The sequence below is a fragment of the Ruditapes philippinarum genome, unplaced genomic scaffold (genome assembly GCF_026571515.1).
Source record: "Ruditapes philippinarum isolate M1 unplaced genomic scaffold, ASM2657151v2 ctg13807_1_1_1_1, whole genome shotgun sequence".
NCBI lineage: Eukaryota > Metazoa > Mollusca > Bivalvia > Venerida > Veneridae > Ruditapes > Ruditapes philippinarum.
The window spans coordinates 1-23990 of record NW_026865582.1 but is presented as its reverse complement, the minus strand read 5'-3'; the positions used below and the strand labels follow the sequence as shown (position 1 = coordinate 23990).

Sequence of the window (23990 nt, the reverse complement as noted above, 5' to 3'; positions counted from 1 at the left end):
AACAGTTCGGTCGATTTCACATTATTAGAACACGTCTTTTTGAATAGCAAGGTTTTAATTTTGAAATCACGAGTTCCATTTTAATTGAAAGAAGTTAAATATGAAATGGTCTTATTAAGTCTACAGAAACATATACTGAATAAATAGTCTTCATTGACTAAGTGTTTGTACTTCGTATATCAAACATATGTTAAGTTTTTCTTCTGGTCGATTTTTTAATCTGATATACATATAGAGAGATAGATATAGATGGGTAGCGGGGAAAAACTGCGAGATTTTAAGTTGTGGACATAACAGTTTACTGTGAATGTTTAGATACAATAGACACAGGGGTGGGCAATATTTGCTACAGTTTTAAGCAGAAATACGTATAATAGCTGTTGTTCATTTTAATATGTTGGAATATGTTTTCGATGCATCTAATGCTAATAGTGCGAAAATGTGATATAATACGTTGCCATTTTGATTGGGATGTGCTTTACAGTATTTTCACGATTTACACATAAAGTGAACATCATTCTACAATAATAATGAGTAATATTCCAAGAATTACAGTTAACAATCTTGGCGACGAAGAGGGCAGTCAGAAAGAACGCTATCAAAATACACTGGAAGTTGTTCAGCCCGAGATTGACAAGTTAAGATTTAATAATGCCCAAGTTAGGGCTAGTTATTTGTCAAATTCATGGAAAAGTGCACCAGACGGACAAGACATGCATACTTTAGATCAAATTGACTACGGCCTGTCAACCAGTCGCAGAAAAAGTATGTTTGCGCAAAATAATGGTAGAAACAGTTTAGAGGGTTTTAACCGCAACATCGGTGACGCAGTCGGAAGAAAAAAGAACGGTTCAACAGAACCCTCTGCTATGAGAAAATCAAGTGTTCTCGAAAACATGGAAAGCGTCCGTCGACGAGTTTTTAGCCTTAAATCGGAAATAGATGCATCTGCTGCATTTATAGGTGTACTGACGAGGCATGGTAGTGCCAGACCAAGAACACCCAGAAAAGTATTGTTAAAAAAATCATTTGTCGTGATAATATATTCAATTTAATACATATATACAATACAGTCAGATTAGTCTTAACAACAAACAGAATAGACATGAAATGTTTAATTTCAATAATATTAATTTAGCTCATGAAATTAATTACTATACATGTATATTGTCATTGTATAAAATTAGCTAATACTAAGAATTCGCTTAGCTTAGTAAATGAATTTAAATTCATCTTTATATGTCGGGGTAATTCCCATTTATTTTGCAAATTGACCATGCTCATGATTTATTTTCATTCTTAAGATACAACTGTGTTTAAAGTATGAAAATCAGAAGAGTTTAAGGGGTGTTGTACAACATCGTAAATCATTTCGTGTTTTTATTCGATACATCAAGATTAAGGGTAATGAGGGATAACGTATTTATCAGACACTGATATTGATAAAATCTACTTTCAATCAAAATATGAACAGGAACGATGTCTCTGATATCGTTATAAACATATTCATAAATAGAAAACCTTCAATACGGAATGTCCTCACAAATCATCGATTTATGATATGAAATTAATTGGTTTTAATATGCGGAAATTGCATTTCGGTAATACTTTTATAAGTTGTTTGTTAATCGCTTGAAAAATCATGAAAATGAATCTCAGGTACCGGTTTATCCACATCAACTGACATTCGCTCGACAATATAACTTCTCCATGATTCATTTATATTTACATCTATATTTTACCCCCATTTAAAAATGAAGTCCTCATTTCCAAATGTTCTGTTTTTCTTTCCTCATATAAATGTAAGCAATGGTAATGAAATATGTTAATGTAAAGTCTAAAGAAGAAATTTATTCATTCATTACAAAGTGCAGATACTGAAAGTGCATTGGTTATATTTTATAAGAAGAAGGTAATATACATATACATGTGTGTTATTGAATAAAGGCCGCGGAAAGAAAACTGAAAAAAACAACATTTCTGCTTCGTCTGAAATCTGATTACTATCTCTTTGTTATATCTATCTATTTCCATTTATATGACAATATTTGACTGTTTTATTTTAACAGCCGAAGGTGCCGCCACTTCTAAGATTCAAAGGCTATGTAAGACTGGCATTAATTTGTGTGCGTTTGTGTAAATATAGCCATGAAAAGTAAGTTTTGTGCAGTGCTTTAAACGACACTTATTACATGAAATGGCGTTCAATTCTTTTTAAAGATATTGTAAAGTGTAGAATTAAAAAAAAGGCGAAATGAACTGTCTGTATAAATAAACCGTATTTGTTTGGTTAAACTAAATATGACACCTTATTTGACAGTACGTACATTAAACTTTTATACGTTCTCTTTTAAAACAGTGTTAAGATTTTCGCTATCTCTTTTCGGATGTTTATACATACAAGATTCCTATTGATGGTAAAGACATGATAGTCTTTTCTCCACTATTTTGTTATATAATGATCAAACTTCATTTATTTGAGTAAAAGTGTATTGTTCAAATATCATACTTCAAATCCATTACTTGAATAAGTGATGTTAGCTGCTATTTGTACATATATGAGCCGCGTCACGACAAAACCAACATAATGGGTTTGCGACCAGCATGGATCCAGACCAGCCTGCGCGTCCGCGCAGGCTGATCAGGATCCATGCTGTTCGCTATCAGTTTCATTACTTGTTGTAGGGTCTGTAAGCGAACAGCATGGGTCCTGATTAGACTGTGCGGATGCGCAGGCTGGTCGCAAACGCATTACGTTGGTTTTGTCATGACGCGGCTCATATATGTAAATATGTTAACTGTCGTGTGTGATAGTCACTTTAACAGTTTAGAATAATCAAGCTGTTTTATTAGTTTATCTGTCTTTGATCTACATGTATACTGATATGAAGATAACATAGTGCTCGCAGTAGTCCTTAAATTAAATCTGTATGTCTTCAGATGAGAAAACAAATTTTCAATAAATCAAACTGAAGAAAAATGTTTTTTGTTATAAATAAATGAATAAATATTTAGACTATACTTGATACAATGAGATTTATCCTGTTTCTAACGTAATAAGACTTTATGGTTTTATATAGTATCGTATCCAATTGACATTTCTATATACATTTGTAGTATATATATATATGTATTAACTTCTATTTTACAGTGTCGAGGCATCAAAGGATGAGTACCTATCTATAATTCAAGTGTCCGAGGATTATGTGACATCAACAGCTGATCCCGACGGAATATTCTTTGACCCGACATTATTCCGAGCTAATAAAGAGGTAATGATGTAACTGTAACAAAACACTTATAAATGACATTTGTCTGAAGTTAAAAGTGTTTGTTGAAACATTGTGCATGTTGTTCAATCTATGGTCGGAATACCGTACCACGGCTCTACCGACTGAGCTATCCGGCCGCTTAAACATCATCTCCCCTAAATAGTGATCAGTTCTGAACCGTGACATACTCCTCTGCTATAACGAAATTCCTCCTTGAATTTCACAGAGTTACAGAGTAATGTGAATTAAACTCTGGGCTGTATTCAGTCATGGTTCTCCGTTGGGCGCAAAATGCCATAGGATGAGAAAAATGTGCAGCCTGACCGGGACTCGGACCCGGGCCGCTTACGCATCAACTCCCCTAAATAGTGATCAGTTATAAACCGTGACACATATATCTTTGTTTTACCAATACAGCAAAGGTTGCCTGCAGACGCCAGGAAAATATTACAAAAAGATTTCAGAATACGAACAGACAAGGAAATTGATTATGTAAGTTTTGTTTTGTTTTCTTTTTTTCCAACATTACAATAGTGTAAACTATTGCTTTTATTGTTCTTTATGGACAAATAAGTTTGAATCCAATATACACTAAGAATCCCTGTTTTAAATAACGTTAATGCCATTAATGGTATAATTTCACTAAAGAGATGATGATACCTTCGACTTACGTTATTAAGATGACTTTTGTTCTGACAGGATTCATTTATTTAACAATATTTCAATACAGCTTCACCTGGTGCTCCGATCTATAAAAGCATTTGCAGAGTACCCTAACACGATGCAGAAACAATTGTGTCGAGTTGGATGGTATGAAGCGTAAGTAACTTCTTGTTCAAGGGAATTAATCTTTACGAGTTTGCTACCAACTAATGGTAAGATTAATTTTCCATGTTGGTATTTAAATCTGGCTGACATCTCGTTTTATCATGTATTTCTAATTTAGTAATTATCATAACTTACAGCTTTCAATTAGTGTTTAAATTGTTTTAATATTTTATTTCATTTCGGTGAATTTTTAAATTTTCAAAAGTTATTGATGTAATGGTAGTTGAGATTACATGTTTATATGTGTATTATATGTAGGTATGATCCAAACAGAGCGATAGTGCGACAAGGACAACCTCCTCACGCCTTCTACTTTATACTGTCGGGATCAGGTAAGCTTCTTATGTCTGGTTTCAGTTGAGATCTGCGCGGACAGTTATTCTTTGACTTGCTTAAATTGATGATATAATTAGTTAAAGGCATTTGCGTCATATTGATTGACGTAAGAATATTATTTATTTATTTTAACTTTTACTACATAATTGTGTTATTAAACTGATATGCTATGGACATTGTACACATAAGGCTAACATCTAGTCTATTAAAGCCCATACAGCATGTATGGAGAAAAAAATTGTACACCGTCTGTTACCAGCTGAGAAATTGTCCTGAAATTTCATACCTATATAGATTTTTTTAGCCAGAAAGAAGCCGTTTTACGTTGATAAGAATATGATGCAGATTGTAACTTTAGTTATACTTGATATTTTATGCCCCCTCAAAGTGGGGAGCATATAGCTGTCCGTCACTATATACTATGTAGAAATTTTGTGAACGCAACTCCTCTTAAACCGAATGGCAGATTTTGCTTAAACTTCCAGGGATGAACAACCTTAATGTGTAGATGGAAGTAAAGGAAGGAATTTTTGCTGCGACCAAATTTAACAGACTTATGGCCCTTTGTTGATTTTTTCACTATATACCATATAGACATTTTGTGAACGCAACTCCTCTTAAACCGAATGGCAGATTTTGCTTAAACTTCCAGGGATGAACAACCTTAATGTGTAGATGGAAGAAAAGGAAGGAATTTTTGCTGCGACCAAATTTAATAGAATAATGACCCTTTGTTGATTTTTTTCACTATGTCCCATATATATGTTGTCAGTGGGGGCATCCGTGTCCTTTGGACACAGATCTAGTTTGTATAAGACTTCAGCTACTTGTCAGAATGGATAACCATATCACGACCAAACGAGGCACCTCTACACATTTTTTAAACGTATTGTGTGTTTTAGTGCCTTGTGGTAAAATATTTCTCAAAATATACAATTCACATTTAACATTATTAGCCGTTTTCGACAAGATATTTGCAAATCAATTCCAACTTTTTTATATTTCATACGAAATGGTGAGTTTTTGTCCGACACGACAATAATATCCCATATAGAAACGGAACTGATTTTATTATAGTGAGAACGGTGTTAAGTGTTTGGACTCTCTAAATTTGTCTCGCACAATGAAGCTATTTGACGTGTCGTATTTGGTCGCTGGAATCCTTATTGATTACTGTCATATTTCCAGATATTATCTTGTCTGCTTTCATAAAATACCACAAAATAAAAAGTTTCTTTTCATCGGTATTGATGAGTATTAATGAGGTAAATATTCCATACAATAGCAGAATATGGATTACCTTTGACAAATTTACTCTCCTTTTGTACAATCAAATATTCAAATATAATAATAATAAATGTACCAAGTTTTTTTACACTTCTTTAAATATCGGTTCATAAGAAGAGACGGGTGTCAGTGGGAGAGCAAATCTACATTATAGAGGGATCTATATCATCGGTATTTATAAAATAAGTGTTATTCTAAAGAAGTATTATATTCCAATATAACGAGGAATTTAACTGAAGTGAGGAATTAGATTATTGTTTTCATATTTTGTGACAATTATTTTGTGCGTTATTTTAGTGGTTGTAACATCATTCGATCGTATATCAGGAGGTACAACATTTCTTGTGGCTCTCCATAGAGGAATGTCATTCGGGGTAAGTAGACAGTCGGTAGTTTTCATAAGTGTAATTAATTATCCGCAATTATACCTCCAATGAGTCAATAAAATATAAACGTAAGGTTTATGCTATTGAAAGGATTTTCTTAACATGTCGCTATATAAGCTGACTATTCTGTTTATTAACCCTTTCCTTCATGAGCATATTGTGAAAAATGACCTTTTTCATTGAAAAGCCTCCTGTTACAAGTTCAAACTGCTTGAAACTATGAAAAATGTTACAATACTCATGAAACTTGGCACAAATGTTAATTGAACCATAGCCTCTATAACAGCATATTCAATGGTAAATTGCCTGTCCCCATGGCAACGGGGGAACATCTCAAAATTGTAAAAAAAATCACTATTTTGCATTGTTTATTTTCCCATCAAAACCGATTTCAAAGTGCTGCAACTTTCAATGGATTGAGATAGAGCAAAAAGGCTTTTCAGCGTTGGTTGCTAGTTACCCTAAGATCGACCTGAAGCTGTTTTAGCCTGTCACATGTCCAAAATTTTCTTGGTGATGAGGGACTGCCGCCCCCTTCAACCCCACCCCAAACAGAGGGCACATCCCCCTTCTGGCAACCCCTTGATGTACCATTTTGATTGGTTGGGGGGGGGGGGCGAAAAAGTGATCACTTTTTAAACAACATTTCTCAAACAGTGTTTTGGGTCTAAAAAGGACATTTTTTCACTGTTTTGAGGACTCAAAAAGAGGGGGGGGGGGGCAAGAAACCGTCAAAACACGTCTATATGAGGTAAAGGGTTAAAATCTAAAATATCTATCCTAGTTATGAACTGTTGCTTAAAGTACTAAGAAGTAAATTGGAACCCTATGAGTGATAAGATGTAGCAAAAAGTACCTGTATACTGTTTGTTACAATCTCTCACAATCGATATACATGTATATTATATATTATTTTATGTTATGTTTTGTATATACATTATATTCGCAGCATAATTTACGATAATTTGCATTATATAACAGGAGCTGGCTGTTATCAACCGGAGTAGACGCCAGGCAACTGTCAGTACTGCGACCACCACAGAGTTTCTTTGTATATCCGCCAGCGTATGTTTACATATCTATTTGTGTATAGTCATAAATCCAGGGGTCGCAAGTTCGATCACCGCTACTCCAACTAAAATTTCTAACAAGCATTTCGGTTCAGGGCTTTAAACCTCATGAACCTTGCACATAAATGAAATTGTTGATTTTCCGGAAGTATTCTCTTTATCCCATCCTCACATCGGTCAACTCCCCCCCTAAAAATGAATAGATAAAATAAAAAAAAAATAATAAATTTTTTTTAAATATTTTGATATAAGATTCGGAAGGTAAAGAAATATTTTTTGCTAAAATTTGCAAAATATGATTTTTATGTTTAAAGAAGAGGACCAAAATGTTGTTGTTGTTAAACCCAATGCAATACTGTATCTCGTTACATAACATATAATATGCTAAGACAGTAATCTCTTGTTGAACAGAATCTTCAAATTCAGAGACGATGATTTTGCTTTAAAAGTACCATGTTAAATATGCGTTGTCATAATTATGTTTTTTAGAAAGAAAATACGATACTGGCATCAGTGATAGCTGTATAAGCATCTTAAGTATATCACAAGAAAAATATGTATAATGAAAATGTAAATACTTATGTACTCTTATAATCTATATCAATTTGATAATTATTTCTAGTTTAAGTATAAAATTTGATCTGTACTTAACCAATATGTTATGCATGTTACTAACACTAATGTTTCATAGTTATGCAAAATTGTATATATGTTTAATTGTTAGCTTTCACTTTATAACACTGTATTATTATGTAAATCACTCAAATGTGGAAATAAAGAGTATATATATATCTAACAGGGAGTTTTTTCGACAAGAAAATTGGGTTTATATTGCTTAGTTATAACATATCATTGACAGTATTGCTGGTGGTTAAATCAACATTTGACAAATAATCGTCTCTTTTACAATATATACTATACATACTTCTTCAAAATTAAAATGCACTTAATGAACCCCTCCTTTTGAATCGAGTATTATCATATAAGAAATACACCTTCTTAATACTTAATTATGTACTCATCCGTTTAAATGTTGTATATTAAAATGTATAATCCTTTCTAATACATCTTTGAATCAAGTATCATTAAAGATCATTGAGTAATGGGCATTGGAGAAAGTCTATTATATCAATGCCCTATGAATAGAAAAAATCTTTTATAGGACATAAAGCAAGTGGAAGCTTTGTTAAAATACAGTGGTATTTGTAAACTATTAAAGAATATTTTGTATGCCCTGATACTTGTTACAATTTGGTGATATCTGGTCTATATTTTATAATCAAGGTTTCAAATATTTTCGCATTTGGTTTTACAAAGAAAATAAAACTTGATTTGTTAAATCAAAAATTGTATAAGTTACATTAAAACGTATGGTGTTAAATTATTATGTTACACGGACACTAGAAATTTGTTTAAATACCTTTTTTCCACATGTGAATGACTAATTAAAGTTGGTTTTTACGACGTTCACAAATGACATTTTGTTCTTTCTAATATTTTCTTTTGGATTTCAACCTGTTTGTGTTTTCATTTGAGCCGCGCCATGACAAAACCTACATAATGGGTTTGCGACCAGCATGGATCCAGACAAACCTGCGCATCCACGCAGTCTGATCAGGATCCATACTGTTCGCTTACAGACCCTATAGCAAGTAAAGAAACTGATAGCGAACAGCATGGATCCTCATCAGACTGCGCGGATGCGCAGGCTGGTCTGGATCCCTGCTGGTCGCAAACCCATTATGTTGGTTTTGTCGTGACACGGCTCATTTTTGTCTGCAGGATTTTATTGAGATATTCATGTCTGGGGGAATTAAGAGTCTCACGGATTCTGACAACAACTCTTTTATACGGTATGTTTGTTTTCTTCACATTCGTCCTATATGGTTAAAATTTCTTCTGTATGTACGCCTGGTTCATTATTGCACAGTGCCTGTGTATGCACTATGTTGTACAGTTGTTGGAGTATTGGCCGAGTGAAACTATAGATTTTTAACAAATGTTACTATGTAAGAACTAGATTTCTAGCTTAATTTATACCGTTTGAACGTAAAGAAGTCTCATGCAAATACAATTTAAACAGTTTTTCATTTGTCATTCAACTACTAATACAGAAATAAATGTTTGGATTTTATTGTCATTTTAGAGACATTAATACTGGTTTCATTATATGTGGGACGATAGACGTCAGGTATTTAATGATCTAGCTAACAATGAACTGGCAATCTTGAGAAAGAAACAACTGCCTAACTCATTTAAAAGAAATGCAATAAAATATATTTTGAAGTGGAAACATTCAATAACTTAGCAACGATACATTGATTGTAACGGGTAGGAATTGATAAAAACATATTAAAGCAATTCATATCTTTATCGTAACTAGAGACAGGAAAAGACTGTTAACCATTTTAATACATTTAGCTATATATTTGCGTACATTTCGTTCTGAAACACGGAAATATGTCATTTAATTTTGTGAAATCCGTGCAAAAATGTTTGTAATACGTCATTAAATTACTCTGCATTTTGTTTTCATACTAAGAAAAAAATGTAGCTTTTGTTTATTCAATAACTGTTGTTTATGCCCAAGAGTTAAACGATTAAGTTTGGAGAGCAAAATGCAATGTAAGTTAATTTAAAGGAATGAAGGACTTTTATACTTAATTGCCTTAAATCGATGACTTCGTGTGATTAAAGGTAAAACTGTTTACTTGAGTTACAGACAGCCTTCAACATTTAATAAGACATATATTTCTGTGTCGACGTAAAATCAATGACTTTTTTACTTAAATAAATTTATATTTAAACTGTGATAAGCGTGAATATATAGTACTAGCATTTTGTCTACTACGGTCTATCACTTGTATTCAAAGCGATATACCATTCAAACAAAGGAATTAAGAAACTAAATACTGTAGAAGATCACCGGGTCTAGTGTATAAAGTGTATCGCTGACTGACAGTAGAAGAATTGCCCTAATCGGCCTTATCAATTTAAATGAGCTCTGACAAATTTGTTATTTGTTTCAATTTAAAAGGCAATTGATTTACATGGGATTTCTCATTCCGTACAGTGTAACATGATTCCACATCTATACAGGAATATATTGAAGGATTTATTCATGTTTTAGATAACATGTGCTAAAAACATTACAAGTTTTAACAAATTGTCGACGAATTAATATAAGTTATATATATATATTTCAATGATGATATAAGTATTCAGATTTTTCTAGCTCGGAATATATGTTAAAATTAGTTACAAAAAACAAACAATAATATTTCATTTATTGAAATGGAGGAGGCACAGCCAAACGGGATAAGTGAGGAACAATTAAAATTTCTTCTTTCCAGGTCGATTCCCTTCTTAAAACATTGGCCAATAGAATGTCTTGCGACGAATCCACAGGCGTGTATGTTCCACTTCTTTCCGTGAGTATAAGTGTCTAATTTTTCATTAAAAAATACTTTTAAAAATATACTAATAAAAAATCATTCATTTTTTCTCGTTTTTTATATTTAAACAAGACATAAAAGGATTATATACAATAAACTTCTTAAATTATGATATGTTGGTAGTGTTATAAAATATCGAGCAATATGACACTATAAAGTATGTAATAATCCAACAAATATATCTAATTATGTTTTTTCTTATCACAAATTGGTGACAAGTTCTGAAATACGGCTATTTAACTTTTTCACTTAAACATGTAATATCTCACAAATTATCGTAACATATAGGCTATAATAACGGTCTGTAAATAGGCTTGGAGGGGATCTCAATAACCCAATAATCGCCGTGTGTTGGCCAAAATCCACTTAAATCTTATCTGTAATGACAGTCGAACTGATCATTCCGTTAAGTTCCGTGCTATTAAATTGTCAAAATATTTTTACAATGAAGATATATATGACTTTTAACAATTGTCAGTGCAATATAAGTCAAGATTAGGAAAGTATAAAACACCTGAACTGCCATTATTTATATCATATTCCAACTTTAGTGTACAATACTCTATCTTACTTGCCAAAGAAGATTATATATAAACTGAACTTTAACAGAGAGTTAAAATTTTAATGTACATGACTTGTTAATCAAATGCTGGTCTAATTAATTTGCTTGTTTATCAATTTTCAGTGTAATTTACTTTATTAAAAAAATGTCGAGTCATTTACATATTTATCAAATTAAAGTCCTATTTACTTGTTTATCAAAAGTCCGACAGAATTTCTTGCTTATCGGTTTTCTTCTTCTAAATTATGTGTTTCATAGATGTAAGAGTATTGTACCTGTTCATTAACTTTTCGTCTAATTTACTTGTTTATCAAATTCCTTTTTTTTTAAATTTCATGTTTATCAAACGTTCTTTACTTAATTATTATCAAATGTTCGTGTAAAGTACAATACAATGTCATTGTAAGTTAAAATAATATAAGCCGCGTCACGACAAAACCAACATAGTGCGTTTGCGACCAGCATAGATCCAGACCAGCCTGCGCATTTGCGCAGTCTGATCACGATCCATGCTGTTCGCTATCATTTTCTCTACGTGTAAAAGGGTTGGTAAGCGACCAGCATGGATCCTGATCAGACTGCGCGGATGCGCACGCTGGTCTGGATCCATGCTGGTCGCAAACGCACTATGTTGGTTTTACCCTAACCCTAAATTGTTTGTTATTTTGTTCGTCTCATCTGTTAATTTTTTTGTGGGTAACTTACTAGTTTATTTCCTTTCTTCTTTTTTGTACATGTCTGAGGCCTTTTATGCTGTAATTCATATAAACAATGATGATTTTTATTACATGCTTTTCGGTGGTTTATAGAAATATATCAGTGATATAAAACTGGTAATTTCACTGTTTGAAACAGTGAAATTACCACTTTGATAATTTCACTGTTTTGAATTTAAGCCCCTTACGTTGTTTCAGTGAAATACCAGCGTGCACAGTACTGGGTACCAACTTAATGACGTGACGTCGTAAATGACGTCACGTTGTTTTATTATTTGCCGCGCTTTTCATTCAGTATTAGGTTAAATGTCTTTTTAAAACTTTTCTTTGCATGTAATAAAAAGAAAATTTGTTTAGTTTAGTGTAAGATTGAAATATATTTCACCTTGTGAACACCAAAAGTTCATATTTCACTCGTGGCTGCGCCACTCGTGAAATATACCTTTTGGTGCTCACTCGGTGAAATATATTCCGATCTTACACTGAACTAAACAAATATCCTCTATATAATAATGTTTATCATATTGCAGCCGAGGACAAGTTCTTGTTAGGGACAGTAACCATTCAGACTGGATATATGTAGTCAAATCAGTAAGATTTCTCAGAATTATCTATTAACAGTGATATAGAATGAGTAACTAGAGTAATATGTAGAACCTTGTTGTAATATACGATGATCTATCTCGTACATTGTGTAAAATATGTTTCATAATTCACGATATAACAGCTTCATTTATGACTATATGTAATGTTTTTGTTTAGTCGTTTATAGTAAACTGTATATATTTATACTTTCTTCTTTATATTTGCAATTCAATTAAATTCTAAGTTCATTGTATGTTATTGCATGCTCTCTATTTGATATGAAATAGTACAATACACGTTTATCAAATAATATTATTTACAGGGTAGTTTGTCGGTCTTAAAGAAACTTGTTGAAGTTCAACCGAGAACTTCCAGACGAGACTCGGACAGCGATTCCGAAGGTATATATGAAGTTATTATAATGTTAAATCATAGTAAAATGTTTTAATATGGTAAGGGAAGTTATAGGTCTACACTATCTTCCTGCTATAACTGAGCACACATTGTACTAATGCGGTTTTCTTTTTACCTGACAGTCACAGTCATACAGTCATCAACATAATAACCCGACTGAATTATATGATTAATGCGTGATTGCTCAATACTTGGAATACTTGGTATTGAGGACCAATTTTGATTAATTATATATATGAATTTCAGATGAAGGTCGACACAGTCCACGGTCAAACAAAACTTTCGGTACCTGGGATTTCCGTATCAAAAAGAAGAAACGCTTGGATAGCACAGGGGACAAGGAAGTTTTCAAAAACAATATAGAAATGGAGAAGAGGCTAGTAAGTAAAAAGTGGTTACAAATGAATAAAAAATCTGTGTTATAATATGAAGCATGAAATATCCCAGAAATAATTTTATATCTATGTTGAAATGAAATGAAAATTAAAAATAAAGGTTTTTATGGGGTGTGGAGGGGGTGATCAGTGAAAACCAATATCTTGTGAGATATGCGCAACTACAAAAGCCTACATTTTCTGTTGTTACAGGACCAGACATTACCGGGATTTTACAATGCCAGAGATCGACTGGGAGTGATAAATTATGATGAAATCATAACCGACCATAAGTCGAGAGTGTTGCCGTCCAACAGAAGAGCGTCTATTCTAGAGCCAAGTCCACTTCCTAAAATCACTCTCCAATCTTTAGGTGGGTAAAATAATGATCATACTATACTTATGATCGTCTTATTCTACTTACCTAACAGTATTTCCTTCAGTAAACTCATTACCATTATCGAACAATATAGATATACCAATCAATTATTTAAACTCATCCGATTACTCTCAGTTCATTTTAATTATCATTATAAGATATATTTTCAACATTTTTAAATAGTCGTGGCGTATCAGATAGCAGTATTCTCTTCAGCTATAAAATTCTGTATCAACGCTTTTTGCATTTCAGATAACAGGAAAGTGAAACAATGTTTAAAATAATGAAAGTCATACTCTTGAAGTATTTGTAAAACTTCATATTTGTAAATCAGCAGTCTTAGAGAATAGTGTATTATTAAGGTCCTCTAAAATCATGAAAAAGCATTTTTTTCAATAGCTCTATCTTCAAAAGACAAATGTTTTAGAAAACGATACGAAGTGTCAATATGGAAGATAAATGATAGTTTATTCATAAATGTTTGATTAGGTGTTGACATATATCACTTCAGAAGATATAATAAATTATATTTAATGAAAATGTTTCAAATGTTTTAAGAAACTCTCTAGTATTTTGAAGTAGATTGTACTTGTAATATGCACGTGGTCACAGAGAACTGCCAAAACCCTGACTAATTTTTAATATCATTATGAGTGTATGTACAAAAAGCAAGTGTTATATCTTCTTATGCAAATAAACTACAAAGATAAAATTTTGATAAGACAATCAAGTGAGAACAAAACAAAACAAAAAACAAACATACACTTGAAATGGTCACAGTGTTTTATATAAAGAGTAGGTTTACAGATTAACTTTAAAACTTCTCGTTACAATCACAATGATAAAGAAATACTCAGAATTTTAAATTTACCAACTTTGAACATACTAGGGTTACCCTGGAATATAATTTATGTATTTTGAAACTATATGAGCCGCGTCAAGACAAAACCAACGTTATGCGTTTGCGACCAGCATAGATCCAGACCAGCCTGCGCATCCGCACAGACTGATCACGATCCATGCTGTTCGCTTACAAACCCTATTATAAGTAGGGAAACTGATAGCGAACAGCATGGATCCTGATCAGACTGCGCGGATGCGCAGGCTGGTCTGGATCCATGCTGGTCGCAAACGCATTACGTTGGTTTTTGTCGTGACGCGGCTCATATTAATGAAAATTTCAATTTTCTAAGATGCAGAGACGCCGCCCGCAGTATCTACGACTCCTAGCAAAACTGAAGACGGCATTGAACCAACCGATGATGACAAAACCATCAAACTTCCAAAAATAAGAAAAACATCAAAGGTAAACTTATATTTACTTCAGTTTTTGATAAATGAAATTAGTTATGATTAGGGGAGACTGGGGTACTCTGGGACATGGGGCACTGCGGGACAATGGGTTTTTTTGATAGCTTTTGTTCTTTGATTTAAAAATAATTTATGCAGATGATTGATCTTGTCAAGCTTTTTTCCTTTCAAAAGTTTCATAGCAGCAAATTGAGTAAAATCAGTCTGGCGAGTACAATGCACTTTTTACCTTTCAAAGTGAAATTCTAGAAAAGTCCTATATAGCTTTCAAATTCTTCTATATTGAATACTTATTTGTATCATATTAGTAAATGATAATATGCTTAACATTGCCTTTATTTTCTGATTTGAAATAAATCTTGGTTTGGTTGTCTTTTTAAATTATTGTCACATAAAAATGGTGGGGGGTGGTTGGGGTACTCTGGGACAACATTCTTTTGGATAAGACTTTCATGCGTATCAAACTCAAATTGACCTTTGATCTTTTATGACCTTGTCCGTTAGATTATTGCACTTTCACTGATTTTTGCCATAATTGATTGTAACTTGGTAATTAATAAATGAATTATTTTCATGTTTTGGCAAAACAAAATTTTGGACAGGATGAACTGACCTTGACCTTTGAATGACATTGACCGTCATGGCCAAATTATTGAATTTTGATTGTCATATTTTGTCATTATGGAAGAATTTGATTCATGTGTTGACAAAACAACTCTTGTGATCAAAGAAACATATGGAATAATTTAGATATGTTTTTGACCTCTAAATGACAATGAACGTCAAATGAATGAATTAAGAATATATTTTCCTAACTTTGTCATTCATTAATATGGCAATGATCCATGCCTGGACGAAACAAGTGTGACTATACGCACCTATCAAAATTAAAATAAAAATAGAGAAATTTCAATAGAATTCCTACAGAAAGCCCAAAACAGCAAAATTAAAAATGTTGTAGCCTCAGTTTGATTGAGTCTGTTCATAAACAGTAATGGAAAGTGCAATTAACCGCCCCCTCCCCCGCCCCAACGGCTTTAGCAGAATTCCACATTGAACATGCACTGGAACATCTAGATTTTTGAAACAACCGCAGATTTTCAATTCCAATAATATTTTAGTTTCAATGAAATTATACATGTTGTCCTACGTACCCAAGCATGTCCCACTGTACCATATATGGTGTCCCACAGTGCCCCTAGCTCGGGGTACTCTGGGACATTTTAATGACCGTATTCTAATGTATATCTCCAAGTCAACTTAATTATTTTAGGTTCAGTTAGTTATCTGTTACATCCAGTACATATTGTCCTTTTCATCCACGAAAGAGAGCATCACTCCTTAAGATATGTTAAGTAGGAGATTGAAAAATATGTTTTTTGTCCCAGAGTGCCCCAGTCTCCCCTACATGAAATATACATTTTCGACCTTGACTTTCATACTTACTTAAAATAAGTTGATTAAAAAAAATCTGAAGACCTTTAGACTCAAAGTTGTTGTAAAGAAAAGAATTGCGTCTACTACAAACATGCAGTTTTAGGTGAATTTGATAAACTTTAATAATACATGTACCAACATAGCACTGATACCAGTAGACAAACAAAACGTTCTGAAAGATCATGTCACACGTTGCCCATTTTTTATTTTAGACTCATCAATGGTCTAAACAGTACAGACTTCTAATGTTCCTACTCAGTCCGTACAAGTATCCCACTCAGGCCGTACAAGTTTCCTACTCAATCCGTACAAGTTTCACACTCAATCTGTACACGTATCCCACTCAGTCCGTACAAGTTTCCACTCAATCCGTACAAGTTTCCTACTCAATCCGTACAAGTTTCTCACTCAATCCGTGCACATTTCCTAATCAATCCGTGCAAGTTTCCTTCTCAAGCCATATGATTGTTTCACTTAGTTCGTACTAGTTTCCTATTCATTCCGTACAAGTTTCCTACTCCGTCAGTAAAAGTTTTTCACTCAATCCGTGCATTTTTCCCACTCAGTCAGTACATTCTGTTTTCTCTCAAATCGTACTGTTAGTTCCCCACTCAGTTCGGACAATTGTTTTCACTCAATCCGTACAAGTTTTCTACTCAATCCGTACATATTTCTTTAGTCAATCCGTACAAGTTGCCTACTCAATCCGTACAATTTTCTACCCAATTCGTATATATTTCATTCTCAATACATACAATTCATTATTTGTTATTATCATATCATTAAAAATGAAACATTTACTTATTTACAAATTACTATAGAAATGACAAATGTAACAACACGTCATTCAAATAAAGACAATGATAATCCATGAATAAATATTTTAGAGATTTTCATGAAAGCATATGTCAGCTAGATTTAGTTTTAAGTTTGATACTTGATAGTTATATGCACACAGATTTGGTAACATACAAATTTATTGCAGCATGTGTTATGGGGGAGCCCGGAAATAAAAAGTTTTAGTGTTAGTCCTCCATTATCAAAAAAGCATTTATTGCAAGTCCCCTCTTCAAAATATCCGAAGGTAGAAACTGTTGATATTCAGAGTGTTGTCAATGTTTAACCCATTGTGTAATATATATGTAATGTACATATATGTAATAGTCTCAAATTGTCACTGCTTTAAATGTTAACTACTTATTAGTAAAAATGGGCTCATGAGGCTTTGTGAACATTGTGTTAGCATTGTGCAAATTTAGAAAGTGCACATTTAGTTATTCCGATATCATATTCAAAGCATATAATTGAAAAGAATAAAATAACTAAAATTTCTTGTTGCTTTGTAACATAAAGTACAATAGTTACACGCAGAAATTTAAAGAAAACATTTTGAGAAAACATTTAGTAATTAAGATATTGTATTATATATATTACAATTCGCTATGTATATGTCCTGGTAACATCTCTATGAAAGGCAATTCTAATTTGACTGTTGTTGACTCTAATTTCTACAAAAAGTAACATAATTATTTATGTCCAGTGCTTGGTTAAACAAACATATTTTTCTATATTCCTTTTAATTGGAACATTTGAATTGAGGGATCTATGTCGCATAGTTATATGTATAACGGCTCGGAAACTTTACATGCAGTTTCTTAACAGATTTTACTTGAGTACTTGGCGACAGTGAGAAATATTTGAAAGGCTATTAAACTAACATTATTTATCCGTAAGACCAAAGCAGCGATAGCGTGTCTGCATTAAAATGGATAAAAGTAATCCAACAGCTTATTGTATTTCTTCAAGAAATGTTGACTTAATCCTGCAGATTTTTAATTTCCTTTAACATGTGTGCATTTAGTTTGTTCATGTGGCGGGAAAGTTGATAAGCGTATCTCTCTAATGATTATAGACAGTGATAGCGTTCTTGTTTATTGATTCTAAGGAATGTAATTATATAACAATTTATAATGTCTAGTGACGTTTGGAGTGGTATGCTAACTTTTCGCTTTCTCCGGCTCTTTGTTTAATCAAAATCGTTTCATGATAATAGCAGACAGAAGTCTTATTGCTGGTTTATTTAAAATGTGCAAATAAATGTTTTGAAATCAAAACTATGTTTTAATTAAAATACAAACATTTTTTTATAAACATTTATTTTTTTATCTTATCTTTTATTATTTATACTATGTCTTTTGAATTAAATACTTTACATATTTAAATATATAGAATAGACATCAAAACTTGTGATTTCTTACGAAAATCATTGAATCTTTACATTTAGGGTGCATACCTGGCATCTACAAAAAACTCAAAGCGGAAGACCAGCCGTAAAGAGGCAATGCAAGAAGAAATTTTCCAAAAGCAATTAGGTATGTTAAAGTGTTATTAAATGTCCTCCCGGAAGTGTATAAATCTACATTCACAAGTTTCAAAATTAATTATACTTAAGTCACATTTGTAAAGTTATCTTCTTCCTTATCATAAAGTTAATGCGACTGAATCTTAAACAAATACAGTGGTGTGCCTGTCAGCTACAACTTGACAGTGTTGAACTGAAACGCCACAATGTAAGCAGATTCCTTGGAGTATATCTATTAAAACTATAATTATTGACCAGTATGTTCTTGTTTGACAAGTATAAACACATGTTTAATCGTTTATCATAGAATACGACAAGAAATTACTTGAAGATAGAAAGATAGGTCGTAAGACGATAACTGACGAGCTAGACAATAAAATGATCAAAGATTTTACTCTAACAGAAAAAGATATACGACCAATGTTTGTTCAAGTACAAATATTGGAAAGAGGGCAATATTTTGTGAGTAAAACAACTTTGCAAGTATTTCTCCATTCACATGCTATTAGAATTATTCTTTTCAAAATTCAAACAATTATTTTGTAAAGTACAAGCAGCAGATATATAGCTCTATACACATTAATAATAACGAACTTTTTCAAAATTTAAGTCGGACAATTATACAATTATATTCGGTGAATTCCGGATATAAGAGGGTATTTTAAAAAAAAGTGTAATATAGATAATTACACCTTATAGCGTATAAATAGAAATTTTATGTTACATTCTTATGTTATAGGGCTTAACAAAAATTGTATTCCCTGAGCAAGCGGAGAGTTTTAGCGTTGTTTCCAATGGTGCTGAATGTGTTATGATATCTAAGAAATTCTTCCTTGAAAAGGCAAATGAACATACAATGTACCATTTACGACAAGTCGTAAGTATAGATATATTTAAGGTAACATTCAATAAAACAACAAATGGGAAAACCATTTTGAACAGGCACAGAAACATACATTCCTTGACTATATAGATTGATATTCAACATTTTTTTTGTAACCCATATGTTACATTTCTATGAAGGGCTACGACAAGTACAATTTGACCTTAAATATACTCCTTTTGTGTCCTTAAACACATGCATGTTTCTCTTTATATCTCGTCATCGAAATCAATATATACATTGATTATTGTTTGTCTTACGCCTAATAAAACTGTAATAATGCCCCTTCCATGGAGGATAACGGTAACTTTTGAATTTTAAATCTCTTAAGGCAAATGGTGAAATTCCCTCTCCTCACTATGAACATATTCCCTGCATAGTGCCAAAATAAAACCATCGCTTTGACACCAGGCGAAAAGTTTTTCCGCCATCCTTAGCATTGTCCCGAGGGCGGGTTACAACTAACTGATGCATTTTATCATAAATGCATGTATGCTTCAATATACTGTTCCAAAACCATGCAATTTATATGTTTCAAATATTTCTGGACTATACACTTTAATTTTCTTACAGCTTGTTTCAGAACCTCGGATTGGTACATGATAGCTGGATTCAGCTCTACATGTATTCTGTAACTAGTATACACCTCAATTAGTCTGTACATCATTTCTTTGTCATATTTATTTTCAAATCTTGAAAGTGTCATTCCCAAGATTTTATGAGATTTGCATCACTTCAATAGCTAGTATTTCTGTTTGTTTAAGGAAACGCTATTGCCACCAGAAGAGGAGCTTCAAACCAACTTACAAGACTTTGTAGACTGGAAAGCACATAGAGTTCGTGTATACAATCGTCTAGTAAATGATAAACATAAACGGACTATATTAAAACAACAGTATCCTACTCAGTATGGTGGACAATATTGTTTTAGAACGGGACCTACTGTAAGGATTGATTAGATAGATTACTTGACATGTTCATAATGCTCAAACACTGAATGAGTCTTAATTTGTATAGACAGTAATTATTTCCAAGTGCATTGAACTATTGATTAGCGCTTTTTTGTTAACGTTTTCTGTTACATACGTGGAGGAAAACTCCGAGTGATATGTACTCTTACAGGTGCAATTTCAAACATTGTCTCCATACTCGCCTGTACTAGCAACACAAATATAAGCAGATTTGACAGTCAAATCTATTTTTACAACTGTCTATCTTATTGACGTGTTTTATTTATGTAAACGTTACATTCCCTGTACTTATCTGTGTTCCATGTTTGTTTATGACTTATAGCAACGGGGTGTAACTAAATGTACTAGATTAATAACTTGCGTTTTCTTATTTAACACCACGATGTCTAAATCAATGATCAAAGTTGTGCAGTGTTTCAAAATAAGTAAACCGAATATGTAGTGGATTAAATTAATATTTGTTTTTAGATGTAAGCAAACAAAAACAGAAAAGTTGTAAATTACAGTAAAATAAGAGCAAAATAGTCATGTCCTTTATTAGCTCGACTTTTCTATGAAAAGGGGAGCTATCCTACTCGCCTCGGCGTCGGCGTTGGCGTCACACCTTGGTTAAGTTTTTCGTACCACCCCACTTTATTTCAGAAGTATTACAAGTATGGCTTTGAAACTTACCATACTTGTTCACCATCATAACCTCCATCTACAGACAAGAGTACATAACTCTGTCAAGGTTTTTGACAGAATTATGGCCCTTTTTTGACTTAGAAAGTGTATTGAGCTTGGTTAAGTTTTTTGTACCACCTCACTTTATTTCAAAACCATTGGAGGTATTGCTTTGAAACTGACCATACTTGTTTACCATCACGACCTTCATCAACAGACAAGAGGACATAACTCTGTCAAGGTTTTTGACAGAATTATGCCCCTTTTTGACTTAGAAAATGCATTGAATATGGGTAAAATCCACTTATTGCCTTAACCCTTTGAGATATTGCTTTGAAACTTTTAATGCTATTTCACATCATTACCCCCATCTGTACGCAAGAGAAGGTAACTCTGTCAAGGATTTGTTTTAAAAATTAAGGCCTTTTATCGACTTAGAATCTTGGTTAAGTTTTTAGTACCAGTCCACTTTTTGACTGAACTGTTTGAGATATTAATTTGAAAGTTGGAATACTTGTTTACAATCATGATTCCCAAACATGTCCAGGAGAAGGTAATTCTGTCAAAGATTTTATTTGAATTATGGCCCTTAACTGTCAATGTTTTGTATTATAGGCAAGCACTAAAAAACTTAAAAAATCTAAAAAAATTCATTCCTATCCACTGAACCTGCAGTGTTCAAGGGTATCACACAATTCAGTAAAATAATTCTTCACTAAATATCTTAATGCTCATGGCCATTGTTCACTTTAAAAATACAGAGATTCTTGTATTGCCTTTTACTGCAAAAACTTTTTTTATTGGCAAGCAATAAAAAAGTCGAGCGCGCTGTCTTACGGACAGCTCTTGTTACAAACCGCACTCGATACATTCCACAGTTCAAGGCAGGAATAATACCAAATAAAAATTTACCTCCAATCAAGTTTAAAGTGAGATGAAATAAGAACTAAAGCAAATAAATCAGCATTAAAACATAAGGATCAGAATGACCTGTTACCAACCACATTATGTCACTTAACGTATCATCTTTTATTAAAAATGTTTGTGTTTTGACCTGGTATGTTCAGAACAAAATGCAGAAATCAAAGGAAACTAATTCAAGATCATTTATGATCATTTATAATATTTTTACTTGAGAACAGGGAACAAAACTTAGTAACAAACGTAGTGAAAGGTGGTATAACTCAATGAAAAAGTTGAATATGTTCAGTAAATAGACATGTAATAAATAAACAAGCGTACATATTAACAAGGACGAACATTACTTACTTTGCACTAATCTAACGGTATTGTTTCAGTTTCATCTGAAGGCATTTTAGGTGGGTACAAGTGTTTCATGCGTTTCTTTTCCTGTCTATTGCACAAGAAATGCACATGCTCAACACTTAATAACATAAATATAACGCTTATATTTAAAACAACAATTAGATTAGCTTTGTTTTAGAAAGTTTGTTATCTCCTTCAATGCGAAACCAAAAACAGTTCTAACGGAAAGTATTACGGGTGACTGTTCGATGTGCTGCATTGGTCATGTTACGTACAGGTAGGTATAATAGTGTTGTTCTTATTTTCAATAAATTGCGATTATTATCCCTCGCCGAAAGGCGGCGGGGGATATATAGAAATAGTCTCCGTCCGTCTGTCCTTCCCTCCGTCCTTCCGTCTGACATTTTCGTCCGGAGCATATCTCAAAAAAGTATTTATGGTATCAAATTGAAACTTCATAGATCATAGATAGGTGGAAAGATCATATTAAGGAGGAGTGCAGTGAACAAAAATGATAACTCCACATGCATAGTTTTTGAGTTATTGCCCTTTGTTATTTTTCAAACTTAATTTTTGTCCAGAGCATAACTCAAAAAGCCTTTGAGATATCAACATGAAACTTCATGGGTGGATATATCTCACTCAGGAGGTGTGCAGTGCACAGGAATGATAACTCTACCCTTCATAAGTTTTGAGTTTTTGCCCATTGTTATTTTTCATACTTAATTTTTCACCTGAGTGGAGCATAACTCAAAAAGTCTTTGGATAGATCTTATTGAATGCTGTACACAAGAATGATAATCTACCCTTTATAATTTTTGAGTTGTGGCCCTTTGTTATAATTCATACTTTATCTCAAAACGTGTTAGAGGTATCAACTTGAAACTTCATAGGTGGATATATCTCATTAAGGAGGGTGCAGCACACAAGAATGATAACCTACCCCGCATTATTTTTTAGTTATTGCCCTTTGTTATTTTCAGCCATCAGTATTCACATAGGTTTCAAATCTGTAATCACTTCAGCCGCCATCAGTTTTCATTACCAAAAGACCTCTTAAGATTGAATTATTCTGCTCTACTACATATACATTCTTACAATGAGCAAACACATTCGGCGGGGGATAGCCATGCTAACATGGCTCTTGTTGCAATTGTTTCGCCAATCATCTTTTAAAGCATTATAATAAACATCGAAGAGACATTACGAAAAAGTACTCCTAAGGATAAGAAGCAACTACGACGTTGCAGAGCGTCTTGCGGTTCATTTAGGGTGTTTAAATTCATTTCTTTATTTTACTGGTTGGTTTTGTTTCGTAAAATCTTTTACAAAACAAGAAGTCAGCTGTGTTATAACTTCATTTTTATTTGTAAATTTTTCACATTGAAATTCATCTGATGGTAAGTCTAGCTAGTAAATTTTTGTTTTACATT

General features: G+C 32.8%; 1 protein-coding gene across 2 annotated transcripts; it reads left to right on the top strand.

Moving 5' to 3' along the window:
• The first annotated feature begins 230 nt into the window (after positions 1–230).
• Positions 231–21120, top strand: LOC132729618 (uncharacterized). 2 transcript variants are annotated; one of them, XM_060715425.1, is made up of 20 exons: positions 231–1010; positions 2070–2155; positions 3152–3272; positions 3690–3764; positions 4003–4091; positions 4359–4432; positions 6021–6097; positions 7091–7174; positions 8962–9032; positions 10533–10610; positions 12443–12503; positions 12820–12898; positions 13158–13291; positions 13499–13658; positions 14858–14970; positions 17398–17496; positions 18697–18784; positions 19082–19236; positions 19514–19651; positions 20422–21120. In XM_060715425.1, exons 1-20 carry the CDS (start codon positions 531–533, stop codon positions 20614–20616), a joined length of 2457 nt encoding a protein of 818 aa, XP_060571408.1. In that variant the 5' UTR covers positions 231–530; the 3' UTR covers positions 20617–21120. The 2 variants fall into 2 exon arrangements, with proteins under 2 accessions (XP_060571408.1, XP_060571409.1); XM_060715426.1 differs by lacking the exon at positions 17398–17496 and having other exon boundaries at positions 242–1010; positions 20422–21114.
• Positions 21121–23990: the final 2870 nt, after the last annotated feature.

Bases quoted from the DNA above. Each gene is read 5' to 3' on its own strand.
- LOC132729618 (XM_060715425.1), top strand. From the start codon at position 531: ATGAGTAATATTCCAAGAATTACAGTTAACAATCTTGGCGACGAAGAG. The intron at 3,765-4,002 runs GTAAGTTTTGTT...ATTTCAATACAG, and splicing joins CAGACAAGGAAATTGATTAT to CTTCACCTGGTGCTCCGATC. The intron at 13,292-13,498 runs GTAAGTAAAAAG...CTGTTGTTACAG, and splicing joins TAGAAATGGAGAAGAGGCTA to GACCAGACATTACCGGGATT.